The sequence below is a fragment of the Phocoena phocoena genome, chromosome 2 (genome assembly GCF_963924675.1).
Source record: "Phocoena phocoena chromosome 2, mPhoPho1.1, whole genome shotgun sequence".
Taxonomy (NCBI): Eukaryota; Metazoa; Chordata; class Mammalia; order Artiodactyla; family Phocoenidae; genus Phocoena; species Phocoena phocoena.
The window spans coordinates 39,309,941-39,328,313 of NC_089220.1; the positions used below are offsets into that span (position 1 = coordinate 39,309,941).

At 35.5% G+C, this 18,373-nt stretch overlaps 1 protein-coding gene across 2 annotated transcripts in view; it reads right to left on the reverse strand.

The window, feature by feature from the left end:
* Positions 1-18,373, reverse strand: part of HIF1A (hypoxia inducible factor 1 subunit alpha) — a 42,077-nt gene that overhangs the window by 10,659 nt on the left and 13,045 nt on the right. The window contains exons 1-7 of one of the 2 annotated variants that reach the window (XM_065870857.1): positions 12,705-12,796; positions 11,389-11,579; positions 10,527-10,672; positions 10,355-10,439; positions 6,317-6,429; positions 5,184-5,386; positions 699-805 (exon numbers count right to left, since the gene is read on the reverse strand). In XM_065870857.1, coding sequence (XP_065726929.1) covers positions 699-805; positions 5,184-5,386; positions 6,317-6,429; positions 10,355-10,439; positions 10,527-10,672; positions 11,389-11,437 — 703 coding nt within the window. In that variant the 5' untranslated portion in view covers positions 11,438-11,579; positions 12,705-12,796. Of the gene's footprint in view, positions 1-698; positions 806-5,183; positions 5,387-6,316; positions 6,430-10,354; positions 10,440-10,526; positions 10,673-11,388; positions 11,580-12,704; positions 12,797-18,373 lie in introns of those variants that run through there. The other variant, XM_065870856.1, reaches the window with a different exon arrangement.

Here is an 18,373-nt window from a genome sequence, read left to right on the forward strand (position 1 = left end):
TCAGTTGATATCATGCTGAAGTCTTCTGGCAATTTAGGCAATCTTAATTATTGATTTGGGAGAAAGTACTAGATAAACAGTAACAATGATATCATCATGAGTATTGGGACCCTGACTGTGGACTTAGGCCCGTTTTGCAGTTCAAGGCTAATCATGCTAACTCAGTGACATTCAGGCATGCCCAATCACACTGGGAAGTCATGTTTAGGTACAGATTAAACAGGCAATTGAGAAATTCCAAAGTTTTACTTATCATGGGATCCTCAAATAACATTCATATGAGTAAAACTGAGCATTATGTCTTACGTCAAGTGTACCTGTTTCCACTAACTAGTGCATGATGTTGATCATATTTGCATTCATTGCTTCACTGAACAGTTATTTTCTCAGTGCGTTCTTTGTGCTAACTGTTCTGAATACTTAGGTAAGAATTCTGAAAATGATGCTATATTCTATGATACATATTTTTTAGATTTTGTAAAATGCCAGGGTAGTTTTATATATCATTAAATGATTCTGCTTTAACTGGTATTGGTTACAATAAATACAAAACAAAGATTTAATGACCCAGATCACTTATGAAGTGGTTTATTAAAATGTGTGGTCTAGGAAGACTGGTTAATTTTAACCAAAAAGTTAGATATATAACCAAACAGTAGAAATTGCAGGAGTTAAATAATTAAAATGTCTATACTTACTATCATGATGAGTTTTGGTCAGATGATCAGAGTCCAAAGCATGATAATATTCATAAATTGAGCGGCCCAAAAGTTCTTCTGGCTCATATCCCATCAATTCTGTAATTCTGTTAAAAAAAAAATGTAAGTAAGAATAAAAATGACAGAAACTAAATAATGAAGAACATTTTGCTTCTCCAGAGTAACTGATATGCCTTAATCTTATGGACAATTGAATTTTCAAAAATAAAGAGCATTCTTCTTTGTTTAGATAAACTTATATCTCATCTATAGTAACTCTACAGTTACTAAATGCAGCACCATGCATTTTTTTAAGCCCTAAGGGTTCATCCTGCTATTTAACCCTTTTATCTGTTACCTATTTTTATCATATTTTATTGTACACACTTTTGCTAATAAGACAGTTAATTAATGTAATAGATATGAAGGTCTGCTAAATTAAATGATAAAAAGCTTTAAAAGTAGTTAGTGACATTTAATTTAAATTACAGACTAAACCCATAACATTATTCTACCATACAACCAGATTCTTTTTGTGTGTGTGTATACAAAATCAGATTCTTTATATAACAGTTCCTCTAGGCAAGGCTTCACACTTTGGGAGATCAATATCTACTACAAAATTTTAATGTAGGAACTAAATAAATTCATATTTTGTTGGTTTGGGGAGATACTCTTGTACTTAGTTTTTGAAATTACATAAAATTATAGGAATTCATTTCAGATGAAACTGTGATATCAAAGTGAAAATGAACTGGAAAATAATCCATTTACCCATTCTGGTTCCCTGGCAGTTCCTTTAGAACAGAGACTAGATCTTATGACATTCTCTAACCACAGTCTGAAATGGAGCCCATTTCATGAGAAAGAGAAAGCTGTCTTCTTAGCACCATGCTAAACAGAAATATTCTCTCCTTTTCAGGGAGCAAAACATGAGTTAAGTTCTTTGATTTCTCAGATTTCTCTTTAGGATTCAAAGGAGTTTCTAACTGAGGCACAAGCAAAAGTTATATAATGCATCCTAACTCCAGAAAACACACAGGGGAGATATCCTTCTCCTAAAAAATGTATAAAAGTAATACTGTTTGTGTTGTCATACCTTAAGGCAAGATCTGCCATAGTTTATTCCAAAATAAATAAACAGATAAATAGCTGAAAAAAACAGAAACTAAACAAAACTAAGCCAAAATCCAGAATTCTTTACTAAGGGATATCTCTAAACACATCTACACTAGGTGGCAGCATTACAAAGGAAACTACTGTTACAAAAACCCAAAAATCCTATTTCTTTAAATTATGCTTTAAAAATGATTTTAATTGGTCTCATATAGGTTGTATGTTTGAATAAAACTCTCATGGAATTAAATTTTTTTCATTATTTAAATCTTTATATTCCCATGTGTGCCTGGCGTTGTTCTAGATGTGAAAATGCAAAGGCAAAGTATGGTGAATTTTCTGGTGCACTTACCACAGTACTTATGAAATTATGTGGCAAGTGCAGTGATGGGAATCGTGCAGGAATCAGAGGAACCAGCCCTATCCATGATAAGGAATGGTGGTGGTGAGGGACAGCTTCTTATAGGAGACTTATGAGTTGCGTATAAAAGAGAGTCAAAGAGAGAGCAAAACCATTTCGGAAAGAAGGTACACTACAAGCAAATCCAGAGATGAGAAAATGGTCGACACTGTACAGGCAACAAAGACTCTGACATGGTTAGCAGGGGGAAGTGGGGAGGTGAGGCTGGAGAAGTAGGCAGGAGGATCAGATTAATGAGAGCTTTTGTGTATCACGTTAAGGAGCTCTGATTTAATCAGATGTCAATCAGTGCTTCTCAATCTGAGCTGAGGTATGTCTATCACTAAAATATAAACATCAAAATATAAACAGCATTATTTTCCTAGGTCAACTGTATTCATATTTGAGGGAGGAAGGTCAAGATAATTTAACGTTAGAGAATTACATAGCTTTTTGTACCAAAAAGGGGAGGAGTGATCCAGAAAGTTTAATCAAAAAGTGTTTTTAATGGACTAGGAAACCTGTAATCTAAAGCAACTGTGCAGAACAGGATTCCTTCATTCTAAGTATCATGGGGTGGGAATTAAACTTCATTTCTACTTTAGTGCCAGTTGTCGTGCCACAAACATAGTAGATGCTCAAATGTTTGAATGATTATAAGTGGAAATTAGTATAATAAATAATAGCCATTTGTGGGACATTTTGGATATAAGAAGTTTGATATGTTAGATTTTCTCAAAATTGAGTAAAATTTTTTCTATATCTTGGTTCTTAGGGGTTATAACTGTGAGAAGTTCCTAAAAAGAGCTCTAACCAGAAAACAACAATCTCCTGGTCAGATTCAAAACCTTACTTGGTTGATCTCTAAGCAGGCTGCCTTTACCCCTCTGCCACGACCATTTTGCTTATTTTCTAATATAACCAGAAGGGGGATGTCACTCCCTTTCTTGTTTTCTCATTGTAGCTCCATCACTTTTCTTTCTCCCCAGCCCACCCCGATACTTCATACTGAGTTCAAAAAATAAAAAATAATTCCTAAAAAAATGATGGGCCATCTCTGTTCTATCATACATTGACATAAATACAGGCAGTAAACACCATAAAATACTTCTTAGCTCTTCTGTCTTCATTCTTCTTAAAGCTAACCCCAGTGGTGAAGCGGTCACTATGCGTACTAGGCACTCAACAAACTCCTTACAACAGCCTTTTGAAGCGTGACCCTTATTTAACAGATAAGGGACATGAGATTTAGAACAGTTAAGTTGTAACACCCAGGCCACACTATAAGTACCAGGACTGCAAGCCAGGACTGAATCAAGAATTATGTGATTCCAAAGCCAGTGCTCTGTCACATTTTCTTGTCCAGTAGGGCTGGGGCTTCTTACCCACTTCATGTTAGAGCTAAGGGCTTCAAATCGGTTTTCTCACATAATGTTCAAGTTGAAGGTAATACAGATACATGTATTATACTCTAAACAAACTGATGCTCAAAGAAAAGTAGTAATGTGTCTAAGATCATCTGGATATAGGCAGCAAAGTCAGAATTTAGTAGTCTGGGTACAGAACCTATGCCTTCAGCCACTGTGTTACACAGTCTTATAGTAAAAAATGGGACAACCAAGCAAATAATTACAAAAGCTGAAAAAAGGTTATGACAGAATATGTATAAGGAACGGTAGTTTTTTAAAGAAACAAGGAAAGCTCTACAAGTAGATGCAGTAGGTGGCTCTTGGAAGCTAAGTACATGTTTGGAGTTGAGGAAACCATCATTGCACTAAGACAATAGTGCATGTGGAGTTCTCTGGCTGTAGCGTGTTGGGGGCCGCCGCATCAGAAGGGGTCTTCCCCTTCTCCTGATTAATTTGGAGAAGTCAGCAGGGGCCAGATCATAAATATCTTTGCTTGCCATGCTAGGAAGTTTAGATTTATTGCATAGGTCTGTTTTTCTTTCAGCTTTTCAAAATGTATGTCTTCCTTTGATAAAAATCTCCTGCTCTTATAATATTTTTTGTAAACAAAAGTTTTTTTGTGTGTGAAGATGAAGGGAAGCAACTGAGGCATTTTCACATGACATGATATGATTTTCACATGAGGAAGTCCACTTCTTGGAAACCTGGATGAGATTAAAAGGGCACAAATCTGTTGGCAGAGATGCAGTTAGGAGACTATGGCAACAGTTCAAGCCAAAGGTAATAATAAGCTGAAGAACTCAATGGCAGGAAAGCAAGAGTGGAAGGAAGGAATGGATCAGGAGGTATATGTACATAGTAAATCTATTAAGATTTAGGAAACAACTGAGTGTAGATAATGAAAGCAAAAGAAAAGTTAAGAATGACTTCCCAATGTTTGCTGGAGTCATGTGTCTACAGTGGTATATTAATCGTGATAGGCATTAAAAGAGGAAAAGCTGTTTCTGAAGTTGTTGTTTAGGGGTAGGAGTGTTTCAGTCAAGTACAGAAATATTTAGTCTATAATACAGAAGAATATCCAGCTAAAAATATCAAATTGGCAATTAAATGGAAATAATTATGAGTAGAAATTTGAGAAACAGCAATAGAAACCATGGGCAAGGATGGAGCTGCTCAGGAAAAATATGTAGGATGAGGAGATGACCAAAGACTTTCCTTTCTAATCCACAAACAGAAGTAATCCTTCCTCAAATTATGCACTGTATATCTCTGAAATATATTTATTTTTTCTTTAAATAAATTAGAACCCCTAAAGGAAAAAGACCTCATCCTAATAATCTCTGGATAGCACCTGCTAGAGTAAGTATGTATGATACATAGTAAATGTGCAATAAATGTGGCTGAATTAATCTATAAAGTTAATTTTACTAAATTCTAGGATGTATGGTTGTATTCAACTTAAGTGGAAGAAAGCATACATAGTCTTTATTACAGTTAATAGTTAAAAAAAGTTCTGTGGACTAATTAAAAATTTCAAGTTATATTTTATATTTCATTTACCTTTCATCACAATAAGAAAACTTCATATCCAGACTGTGACGACTGAGAAAAGTCTTGCTGTCTAAAGGAATTTCAATATTTGACGGATGAGGAATGGGTTCACAAATCAGCACCAAGCATGTCATAGGTGGTTTCTTATACCCACATTGAGATTGGTTACTATTGGTATCATATACATGAATATGGCCTGTGCAGTGAAGTACCTATGTATAAAGAAAAACAAAGCAGTTTTTAAAAAAATTTATGCTAGTAAAAAACAAAATGCAGAGACAGTTGAGTCTGACATAGCAAGTAAGCTTTGATAAAATTTACTGTCATTAGTAGATTACTACATTTTTGAAAATCAATAAATGTTTTCCCTACAACACCACCCATGACCTACTCCTCAGGCACCATAAGATTACGGTTTAAAAAAATTTGCCTTCATACAAATCTGAGCTGATTTTTCACTCATCTGGTCACTGTTTGATGGTTATTTCTTGATCTGATGACTGTGTTTCAACACTGAGCAAAGAAATGATACAACAATGAATAGAAAATTAATCTCTATCAAGATTCAAACAATGGGTGGTTGGCAAAGCCAGTAGCATCACAATGCACATAAGTCCATGCCTCAAATTGGTGAATTACTACACTGTTTGGATGTTAAATCTATAAATGCCAAGGAACAGTAAGTTTTTCCCTCATAGTTCTAATGCTATCTTAATTTTATTTATTTATTTATTTTTGGCTACACTGGGTCTTTGTTGCTGCGCACGGGCTTTCTCTAGTTGTGGCGAGTGGGGGCTACTCTTTGTTGCGGTGTGCGGGCTTCTCATTGTGGTGGCTTCTCTTGTTGTGGAGCACGGGCTCTAGGCATGCGGGCTTCAGCAGTTGTGGCACATGGGCTCAGCAGTTGCAGCTCGCAGGCTCTAGAGCACAGGCTCAGTAGTTGTGGCACACGGGCGTAGTTACTCCGCGGCACGTGGGATCTTCCCGGACCAGGGCTCGAACCCGTGTCCCCTGCATTGGCAGGCGGATTCTTAACCACAGCGCCATCAGGGAACTCCTCTAATGCTGTCTTAATATTAGAAATGTCAAGATGTATTAATTTATCTATAAATCAAGTGCATTCACAGATCATTTTTACTTACTTTCCATGTTGCAGACTTTATGTTCATAGTTCTTCCCCGGCTAGTTAGGGTACACTTCATTCTCAGAAAAAAGCTCCGCTGTGTATTTTGCTCTTTACCCTTTTTCACAAGGCCTAATGAAAACATGAAATAAACTTAAAAAACATAATTAAACACACAAATTTATTATAGTAAGAATAGCATAGTCCCCAGCACCTAGGTGCTAGTCAATGAAAAGTGTCAACATGAGCACAACTGCTTTGCGCATTTTAACATACCCAAGGGATTTAACACACTTCTAGTAAGTAATGGGTTCACAGTAGTAGTGATTCCCTGAGTTGGTGGGATGAGAATCCATATTTGGGATAGCACCTAATCATTTCACATTCAAGCCAGTAAGGTTGGTCAAATTACAAAGAAATATAAACACTGTATGAATTTGCCCTATAACTGTGTTATCAGTGTACAAAGCACGCCCAAAAAAAGAACTTCAGCAAACTCCTCCAAACTTTTACTAGATGTGCTAGCTCAATTTATAATAAATATTCTGTATATTTATAGAACTTTTAAAACAGAAAATTTCTTTTCAATAGCAAGTAACATTTTTATATATCTGATTTTTCTTAAATCTCCCTGTAAAGCAAGCAGGAAATTATCTCTACTTTGTTACTAGGAAAAAAAAAACATGTTGAATGACATTTCAAATTTAAATAAACTCAAGATTTAAATAAACTCAAGTCTATTTACTCCCATTCCAAGCCTCAGATAACTAAAAAAATGAGATTAGACTCAGGTGACTAAACAAACAGCAACTTGATTTCTCCTCTTCCTTGATCAGTCTGATTCACAACAAATACAAAAATATTCATTATTCAGGATCTGGACTAGATACTTCAGGCAATATAAAGATGAATAAGACACAATGCCTATCCTGAAGAAGTTAGTGAGGCCAATGACAACAATATGATGTAGAGTAAGCGCCCAAGGCTTACAAGAACTCTTTAAAGGAGTACAGAGAGAGATTAGAAGATAACTTCTAGTCAAGGGGAAACCTAGTCAAGGGGAAACCAAAAAGTCCTTCTTAGAAAAATAGACATTAGAATTTCAGTAAGTAGAGATGAATAAGAAGAGTATTCCAGGCAGAAGGAACAGAACGAAAAACAGAGAGGTGAGAAAAAACAGCACATACTTGGGGAACAGTGCATAGTCCAGTTTGACTATAATATAAAGTACATGCAGAGGAGTAATGAGACAGACTTAGAAGGGATGGTTAGGGCTATAACTATAGAGGGCTATGGATGCCACAATGAGGAGTTCAGCCTTACATATACAAAATACAGCTTCTAAAAAATTTGAGTTGGGAAGCACAATAGGAACTTAAGGAACATTAATCTAGCAGCAATATATATGATGTGTTAGAATTAGAATACAATGATGGTAATGAGGGGCTGAGCAGCAGGCAGTAGAAGTGAAAAGAAGGGCAACAAAAGACAAATGAAGAGGTAGAATCCATAAAAACTCAAAGATTAATGGAAATAATGGAGAAGAGAACTTTTTAAAAAAGACCTGGAGATTTTAAGGCTAGTATATTGAAAGAAAAGTAACATGTGGAAAAGAAACAAGATAATACGTTTAAATTTAGGCTGCTTAGCTAGAAATACTGGACTCTTGAGAAAGAAGAGTTCTAGTTCATGCTCACAATTACAGAATATAGGCAAGTTGGGGCAGTCTTGGTGCTGATACAAGTTATTTGGGTTTACTTAAATAGGACTGAATTTGCCCTCCCTAGAAGCATTTGAAAGTGGATTTTAAAAAGACACAAGAACCATAATGGTCTTGGTGATGGTATTAGGGATGTGTGTGTGTGTGGGGGTGGGCGTTGTGGTAGCAGCAGAGATCCACATGTAAATTCTTTGGGGTATTTTCAGTCCTGCAAAATCTAAACTTGAATTGGACTGACTTTTTTTTTTTTTTTTTTTCTTGCAGTACACGGGCCTCACTGTTGTGGCCTCTCCCGTTGCGGAGCACAGGCTCCGGACGCGCAGGCTCAGCGGCCATGGCTCACGGGCCCAGCCGCTCCACAGCATGTGGGATCTTCCCGCACCGGGGCACGAACCCGAGTCCCCTGCATCGGCAGGCGGACTCTCAACCACTAGCGCCACCAGGGAAGCCCTGGACTGACCTTTGGGAACCCAAAGCCTTTGAACTGGGACATAAAGATATTAATAAATTTAAAAACTATGGTAAGTGAAAAGTACTAGCATTTTCCTAATGAAAATAGTTTTTAAACAACTAAGTTTTTAGCCCTATAAAAATAAATATTTTATAATAATTTAATGAACTCTAAATCTTATTTTTAGAATTTAAATGAAATAGGACTATGCTGTATAAACAATACCACAGGCTCTTAGTGTATCATCAAAATGTGATGCATTGCAGCAGCCCCACTTTGCTAAAAGTGAAAATCTGCATTTTTCTTTCCCAACAAGATATCAAAAATTCATTAACATTAGGAATGATTTTTTTAATGTTCATAATTAAATCACAAATTTATTATAAGAGAGCACATGTACTTTGAACGTTCATGTGCTTTAAAAAAACATTTGGTTAAAAGCATACATTTAAGCTATAATAAGTAGACTATAGCTGATTTAGAATAATGCATTAGCATCATTACCAAATCAAAACAAGACTTCCATATATCCATGCATTTATAGTCTAGCCCAAGGGAAGCTCTGAGCTGCCAATACAAACCTCAAAGTGTAAACACTATATTAAACTCATCAACGGCCCACTTAGGTCCTTGCTTAGAGTATATTTACTCCTCCTTTACACAGAATTCTAAAAAGTATTCATTTGCTTTCCAAGTTCACAGTAAGAACACGGCATGAAATTAAATAACGGAAGAGGGCTCCAAAGTGAGAAATGGCAGTAGAATGTAGTGAGAGTTGGTGAACATGAAAAGAGCTCTAAAGTACTAAGGAGTGTGGACTTGAGCCAGTCTACCTTAGTTTAACCCTTATTCTGCTGTTTACTAACCAAGTAATCTTCAGCCAGTTATTCAATAACTCTGTAACTCAGTTTCCTCAGTGAAATAGAAATAGTTAACCTCACAGGGTTTTTAAAGGAGTTAAAGCACATAAAATTCAGAAAACAGTGTCCTGGCACAGAGTAATCTCTCAATAAAGGTTAACTATTAGTATAAATGAGGTGAGATTAAACAGAAAACCATAAAAAATTATTAACAAAGAAATATAAATGAGGTTGTTTAATGTAGAAGCAAACAAACTTACACTTAAGTGGGAGAGCTGCAAAGAACAACCACAGAGCAAAATGACAAATTTTCAGTATGGTAACTTTTGAGTCATGAAAGATAGATCAAATTATGATCTATATACTCTGTTTAAGAAGGCACAGGTGTGAAAAGACTAATTCAGTTTTTGTAATTCACAAGGTACTTTTCTCCCAAATCTTGGAAGATTTGATTATTTTTAACAATTCATTCCTGAGTTAAAGGTCCGAGCAGGTCTTTTTTGTTACTAATGTGGAGGCATCCATAATGTAATACTTTCTAACTGAACTGCATAGTCTCAAATTATTGTGAACAACCTGAGGGGTCAGACAGCAGTTATGCTCTTTAAAATTGGGGAAACTTTTTCTTTTTCTTGGGCATTTAGAAGCTTGAGCCCAAACTGGCACCTCAACTTTAATAACTGTCTAAAATCCTATTATTTGTATTATGACTTCCCCTTGCCTTAAAGTTACATTCTAAATTAACTTCCTTGGTCCTGATTTTTATTTATTTTTCCATTTTATTAATTCTTATATTTGTATAATTATTTATGGATTAGGTGGGCTTTTTAAAAAAGTTAGGTATTTTTATGAAATTCCTAAAAAATAGAATAACATGGACTTAACGAAGAATAGAGTAACATTTTATTAAGCATGAAATGAGGTTTGGCCTTAGGTTACAACAGCAAAATTTTTAAATTAGTGACAGTATCCAATTAGGTAAAACCACCTGTCACAATAAATCAAACAATAAACTTTTCTTCTCACCATTTCTGTGTGTAAGCATTTCTCTCATTTCCTCATGGTCACACGGATGAGTAAAATCAAACACACTGTGTCCAGTTAGTTCAAACTGTAAAAACATTAAAAAAAAAAATTAGACCTATAACATAAAATCATAAACACATACAGAAGGGCTCTTAATATGTGGGTATTTTACCTGAGTTAACCCCATGTATTTGTTCACATTATCCGAAATGTAAATCATGTCACCATCATCTGTGAGAACCATAACAAAACCGTCCAAGGCTTTCAAATAAAAGCAATTCATCTGTGCCTTCATTTCATCTTCAATATCCAAATCACCTAAAAAAAGCACAAGAAGAAAAAAATTAGTTAAAAAGTTATACTTAAATGATAGTAATATTCAGATGTTTTTATAAAGTTTTCCCCAGATACGTTATTTAATACATGCAGCATATATTTTTTCTATATATTTAAATTTTTTCTCCTGTCATTCTTTTTTTTTTTTTTTTGCGTTACGCGGGCCTCTCAATGTTGTGGCCTCTCCCGTTGCGGAGCACAGGCTCCGGACGCGCAGGCTCAGCGGCCATGGCTCACGGGCCTAGCCGCTCCGCGGCATGTGGGATCTTCCCGGACCGGGGCACGAACCCGTGTCCCCTGCATCGGCAGGCGGACTCTCAACCACTGCGCCACCAGGGAAGCCCTCTCCTGTCATTCTTTTAACACAAAACACAGTCAAGGCCAGAGGACAGGAAGACTAAAATTAGATTTTCCAGGGGCTTTTAATGATTATTTAAACTAATGAAGCAAGGCAAACCACTGAAAAGAGACGGGTCATGTCATTAGATACAGGTAGGTAGGTAGGTAAGTGCAGCAAGAGAAAAAGAGGGGGAGGGAGGCCAATACCTTAAAATTCCTGAATGAAGCTTTAAAGGCAGGTAATAAAAAGGATATCATGTTACAAAAGAAGTGAGAGTATGACCACCTTCTAAAAGTAATTTCCAATTACTTCTGATTTCTAATTTTTAGACCTATCATGTCCTTGTAAAACAACTCACCAGCATCCAGAAGTTTCCTCACACGCAAATAGCTGATGGTAAGCCTCATAACAGAAGCCTTATCAAGATGTGAGCTCACATTATGGGGAAGTGGCAACTGATGAGCAAGCTCATAAAAAACCTCAGACTCTTTACTTCGTCGAGATCTGGCTGCATCTCTAGACTTCTCTTTTCGACGTTCAGAACTTATCCTATTTAACAAAAGAGAGGAGGAGGAGGAGAGAAAAAAGACAATACGTTAGTTTGTGTTTGCTTGAATAAAACTCATTTTACATTTTTCTGCTTACCATGAAAGGATAAGAAGATGCCATGTAGTTAAATTATATAGAGATGTATCCTACTACATAAATGTATTTTTTTAAAGACAGCTACACAAATTGTTGGATTACTGCAGACAAAAGGAACTCTCACAAGAAGTCCGAGGTGAAGCTTCACACCTGTCCAAAGCAAGTGTTTCCTCCCTGGCACATCAAATTGGAGAGGATGTTTTTGATTTGGCCAAAATCTTAAAAGTAGCCTGTACATCTAAGGCTGCACTTTCATAGCCATTCAAAAGTAGTCTCAACTTAGAGACTTTTTTCCCTCTATGCTACCACATGAGCAATACTGACTATGAGCTACAGGGATTTATATCAGCATCTATAATCAGCTACTGTTTTCAGCTTGCTTACTCCTTTAGCAACCCCTTATCTATTCAGTATTACTGGCACAAAAAGTACCAAATAAATGCAGGCGTCTGGAAGAAAAAAATGATGTGGCATAATACTAAGAATTTAAGAGAACAGTTTAAGAAAAACTAATAAGGGTGTCAATATAATCATACATCTTTAGGGAACTCTTCCAAGAATAAAATCAGTCAGAAAGATTTTCATAAGTCATCCAAGCAGAGCCATCTTCCTTTGCTTCACTGTGTAGCACTACCTATTCCTCCTGACCCAGCTGAAGGTAAACAAGGCTAACCTGGTTCTATCCTTAGCTTCTTCTTTAACAGCTATTGTTTATTAAAACCTTCTATGTGTCAAACACTGTCCTGTACTAGTTCTCTCATAACAACCTGTAAACAGGTTAAATATTATCCCTATTTTACAGATGAGGAAACTGGGATTCAGTAGGTTAAAAATAGCCATGCTGTAGGAGACAGGATTTCAACACAGGTGGTTTTTTTAAACTTTTACTTAAGTCTCTGCTCTTCCACAAGGCTTTATCTTCTTAATGGAGAATGCTGCTTCTACCTCAAATACTCAGCTGCTCTCCTATGACCCTCAACCTAATCCAATTAAATCAATTACTTATTAAATGTTGAAAATAGCCATTACCATTTATTGAGCACTTAGCACTGTGCTAAGAACCCTGCCAGCATTATTTCACTTAATCTTCCTTATATTCTGTGAATTAAGTACATGATTGTCTCCACCTTAAATCTCTCCTCCCTCCAATGATCTACAAAGTTATGAGGTTCAATCATAGAAGTAACATTCTCAAAAACAAGCAAGGCTCTTCATTCTCAGAGTATGCTCCTGTTATGCTGTATAATTACAAAGTGAAATTCCAGCAGCGGTGTTGTAACAATAGTGATATAATTTTAGCAGTTGCTCACGTTTGTGTGCTCATCTGACTTTTATACTTTAATAAGGAATGTGAACATTTGCTATTATTAGTAAACTTTGATACAAAAATTTCAATTCAAGCAACTAGATCAATTTAACTTGAGTATCTTGAGATTGAAGGTGAGCTATTAAAAATTATTACTACTTATAACTACTGACCTATATGAATCAGGATTTTCTCAATGCTGTAGAATTTTTTAAAAACACAAAAATATATTCGATGCTATAAGTCTAACATGAAAATCCAAGTGTCCTCAGTCTACAACTTCATTTTTTATTTGCATTAGAACTTCATTGTTCTCATTGATTTTAAGTAAATGTATTAAATTTGAACTTTAAAATGTACAATAATAAAAGTTTAAAAAACCTATCTTATACATGTACTGAAGTTCCTGGGGGTGCGGGAGACATCTAGTGTGTCCTCATTGGCCCTAGCATCTCAGATACTGTTTCTCTCACTTCTTTTCCCTTTTGAATTGGCAGGTAAGAGGCAGCAGTGGAGTGGGAAACAGATTTCTATCTGGTTCAAGTAAAATCACCAAAAAAACAGTGATGATCAATGATCTCATGATAAACCTGAATATTGGTTCAAATGCCACAATTAGTCCAGGTGATCAGAATTTAATCAGCAACTTTCATCAGATTTACTAAGCCCTCTTTCTTTTAAATTACTCAACCAAATCTAAGCTACCAACAAATTACTACCCAACTGAAACACCTGGTGAAAAACTTAAATCCTTATATTACATGCTATATGCTTTTAAAGGGCATCTGATCAAGCTAACCATGCTGATGGATTATCTCTATATCTTTAGAAATAGTTGTATTGTTCAGAACTTTGAAGATAATGAATGTCCAAGATACGGCAACCAAGTTTTATAAGACAAATCCATTAGAAATGTGAGCTTGGATAGAACATGTAAAGGATAATATATTTAAGCTAGTGAAGACTGTGAGAATAAGAATTTGAGCATGAGCCAGGATTTTGGAAAAAAAGTAAGCCTCAATAAAACAAGTAATATGATAGCTCAAGAGTTGACAAACCTAAATTAGATAAAGAAGGTGATGAAAATCAGTATGTCTTCTATTCATAATCAATCTAGACATAAAGCAATCAGGAGACCTGTAATAAAGATTTAATGAAGAAATTTATCTGATGTTCTTCACATGTGACTACAGGAGCTCTTAAAACATTTCTCAGCTTAAAGCTAAAACTTCCAAAATTCTTAACAGTTTTAGCATCTGAACTGCCCAGCTTCTTGTCTACTCACAGGAAGGCTCTTTTTATCAGTTCATACTCCACAGAATTACAGTACTATTGACCACAAATTATTTCTGGTAGAGCATGGAATCTAGGTCCCACAAAGATGAATCCTGTACTATTTATTTACTTACTATTTAGATGGCACAATAAAAGTTTTGTAGACCAGAACAGGCAGATTTTTAGCATGCAAATAAGGGCACCGTTATTCTCTAAATTATCAATTCCATCTATGTTGTTTTTATTAAGTACAGATCAAGTAAAGATAGTCACACTAGAAATCAGTCAAGAGTACAGTAAAAATTCTGTCTTTTGAATAGTTTGCTTACCCATTTCCATGACCATTTTAGAATCAATGTTTGAGTTAACTAGCAGTACAGCTTAACCTTTGGGGTACTATAGTTTTCACATACTTACTATTTCATTATTATTTAGCATACAGTACTGGACAAGAAGCTAGTAGTTATATCTTCATATGATTTTGTAAAGGAAATACATTTAGAGCTGCTGTCTTATTAAGCTTCTTGTGTACAGAGTTCATGAATAAGCAATAGCCATTTTACAGAGAAAGCCTATTATTCTTCAGATTAATAAGAACACAGAATAATTGCATATATGTTAATTCATCTGTGTTGTCTACTAATTGCACAAGAAAAGCCTGTTGGCATTCCTAATTGTAAATATTGGTGACTTTAAGAACTGAAGTTAGATCATAATCATTCGAAATGTTAACAGATGAACAGACATTTCTAATAAAGTTAAGGTATCAATTAAAAAAAAATCTCTCAGCTCTATTATTTGTGGCTTTAAAAATTCTTTCTGGCCTTGAAGGTACAAGTTGTTGTTGTTTTGCACTTCTTGTGTATTTCTATAAGATAGACATTCTGAAGTGAAATTCCATGATCTAAAGGATGTGGCATTTAAGTTATCCTTTCCAAAAAGATCTGTTTCCATTTTTGTCTCTGCCAACCCATGAATGTGTATTTATTTGCCCATGTGTTCTGTGGTAATATATATTATGGGTCTTTTTTTTTTTTGGGTCTTTTTTATTGTTTTAATTTTTCCCAAGCTGAGATATGAAATTTGTATATCTCATTGTTTTAGCTGCCCTGTACTTCTTAATGTCTCAGGTCAGAGGAAATTCCAAGGAAATTTTCATTCTTTAGTTGGCATTTTGGCCTGCAGCTTTAAATCTAAACATCTATACATGGTGTGTACTATGTACACAGTGGTATTCTAAACGTTTTTCACCTATTAACTTATTTAAATCATTATATCATCACCATGTTACAGATAATGGAACCTGGATAAATAGTTTACCCAAGTTTACACAGTTAATAAATGGTAAACCTATATTCAAACTTAAGCAGTCTAGCTCTAGGAACCATGCTATTAACACTAGACTATGTTGCCTCTCAGAAACTCATTTTAATAACCAAGGTAAGTATTTATAAGTCCAGGCCATTATTAATTAAAGTTCAAAATTGGTCTACTTTACATCGTCAAAGACATAAAAGAGAGGTATAGGGGTTGGCTTTGGAACTTAGGACCTGACCCTAAGCTATCCAAAGGAACTCATGGCCAGGCTCCTTCCTGGAGTCTGCTTATAAATCCAAAATTCTAACTGAAAGGCATCTAACAATGGCAATCCTTTCTGCCCCACCGACTACCTGTTCAAGGCAAAGCACCCTTTAATGGGTACTGCCAGCCAATAAAGGGAGAGAATCAGTAATCCAATCAACTCATACATTCCCACTAGACTTTATTTTTAATTTGTGCAGAGGAGCATCTCTGTACCTAATTTGAACATCTTAAGCTCAGTATTGTTGGTGTTTTTTTATTTGCTTAACATCCAGATCCCCAAAGTAAAACCAATCTGCATACTTACTTCAGGAGCTCTGGTCAGGCATAAACCAATTGCCAAGATACCTATTTACACAAAGTACCATGAGAGAAAAGATGAAGAGAATTTCCCCCCTTCTAACATTTATTGAGCACTTACTATGTGCTAGGCGCTGTGTATTGCTTTCACATAAATATAATGCTTTCATATATTAGCTCATTTAATTATCATAACTCTTTAGAGAACCAAAACACTAGATGGGAAGTGGCCTTCCTGAACCTCAGAATAACCATCTTCATTCAAGAACTATTCATTCAATAAGTATTTATTGAGCATTTATCAAGTACCATGCACTGTGTAAGTACTAGGAATATAGTGATAAGCAGAACAACCCTCATGGAGCATAGCCAGCCTCCCACTTAGTCTACTGAAATAGTTACCTAATGCGATATTCCCAAATGCTGATCTAGCTGCATTGTAATTACTTGGGGACAGTCAATATTTCAGACTTCTGGGCCTTACCTTTGTAAATCTGATTCAGTAGATCTGAAGTAGGGCCCCCAAATCTGGGTTTTTTAAAACTCCCAAAATGTATATGATACACAGTGAGATTTAGGAACCACTGACTGAACTAATCTGCACTGTCATTTTCATTCAATTTCGCCCTCAAATCACTACCACAATGATACTTCCAAACTAAGAACTCTGATATTATGTCCTGCTTAAAATCCCATCAAAGGTACACAGGACAAAGTCTAATTATTTTCAGATGAAACCCTCCTTTAGCTAGTTTCCTGCCCATCTCTTCATCCTCATCATTCCCCACATTTCTTTGGCCACATTGTAGTTACTCAAAAGCATAGTATGTTATTCATTTATGGCTCACTCACTCACTCCACTGTCTCTGCTGGGGTATCCTTCTCAATATGTAACTTGGTAAATTTATGTGAGAAACTTTCAAGATTCAATTCCATCATCACTTTGTCTCTGTTTTGTCTTCCAAAAACTGCTCCTCTCCCCTAGATTGGACCACTCTGGTTATTTTGCTATATTTATGTTCCTCTACAGTCCTTAAATCTTCCTGGAGGCAGGAGACTGCCTCGTTCAGTTTTGTGTTCTTAGTAGGCATGTGCGTAAGTGGCTTTAAGTATTTGGCCCAAATCTGCTATTTGACTTTAACTTCGGTCCATGGAAGGTTAACTGCCCCTTCAACATTCTTTTTTGGTATCACTGAATTTGTGATTCACCAGCATTCCTGTGATCCTATAGATTACAATCATAGTTAAACAGTGTAACGATGTCAGTACTGGGAACAAGGCATACTATTTGGATTTACTGCGATTATCTGGATATGCACTTTCAAATATAAGTAACCATACTAGATGTTAGAATGGAAAAAAAAAAAAGCTAAAAATAAAAAAAATTCACCAAGCGGTGTAACAGTGAATCGCACGGATACCATCACCAAGGAGAGTTAAGTGATCTTGACAGAGAAGAGATTTACAGCCTAGGAACAGAGCTGAGAAACTAGAATACCTATCTGCTAAAAAGAAGCTTGAAGTTTAAGATTACTTCCCTTATCACTGCAATCTATGTCAGGAAAATGCATGAGTTATAGTTAATGTTGTTAACCAATTAAATCAATACCTTTATCACATTTATGTCTTCCTAGTCCAGCTGGAAACATGAGAGTTGATTCCTTTTATTTTCTATAATCTTTTCCTAGAAAGTGTTGTAATTATTATCATAAGACACAAAAGTTTTCAGTAAGTTGATTTCTAATCTTACTGGCTTTTTTTCCAACGGGGGATTAGCCTTAGACAAGTATTTTAGATTTATTATTAGGAGTATTCTCATCATAAATAGGATTTGTTGTTATATTTTCCATCAGGTAATTGCTGTAAAACCAGAATACTTCAGATAATGTTTAATTTTTAAAAATCCCTCTTAATGGACAAATCAACAAAAATTTGACATTTCAAATTAAATTTTCAGGACAGTTAGCTAGCTATTATTTATAATTAATTTCTCCAGAAAAATTTCTCTGAATTCTAATCAATAAATTTAAAAATGAACCTTTAGGATACTCATGTTAGAGAATGTATTCATTTATTCCACAAATGTTTCTTGGTCATCTCCTATGAGACAGATGCTGTTCTCAGCATGGGACATAGTACAATAAACAAAACAGACCAAGTTCCTACCCCTATGGAGCTTATATTCTAGGACCAATATGTCTTCGTTTCTTGTCTTTATTCAATAGTCGTTACCAGG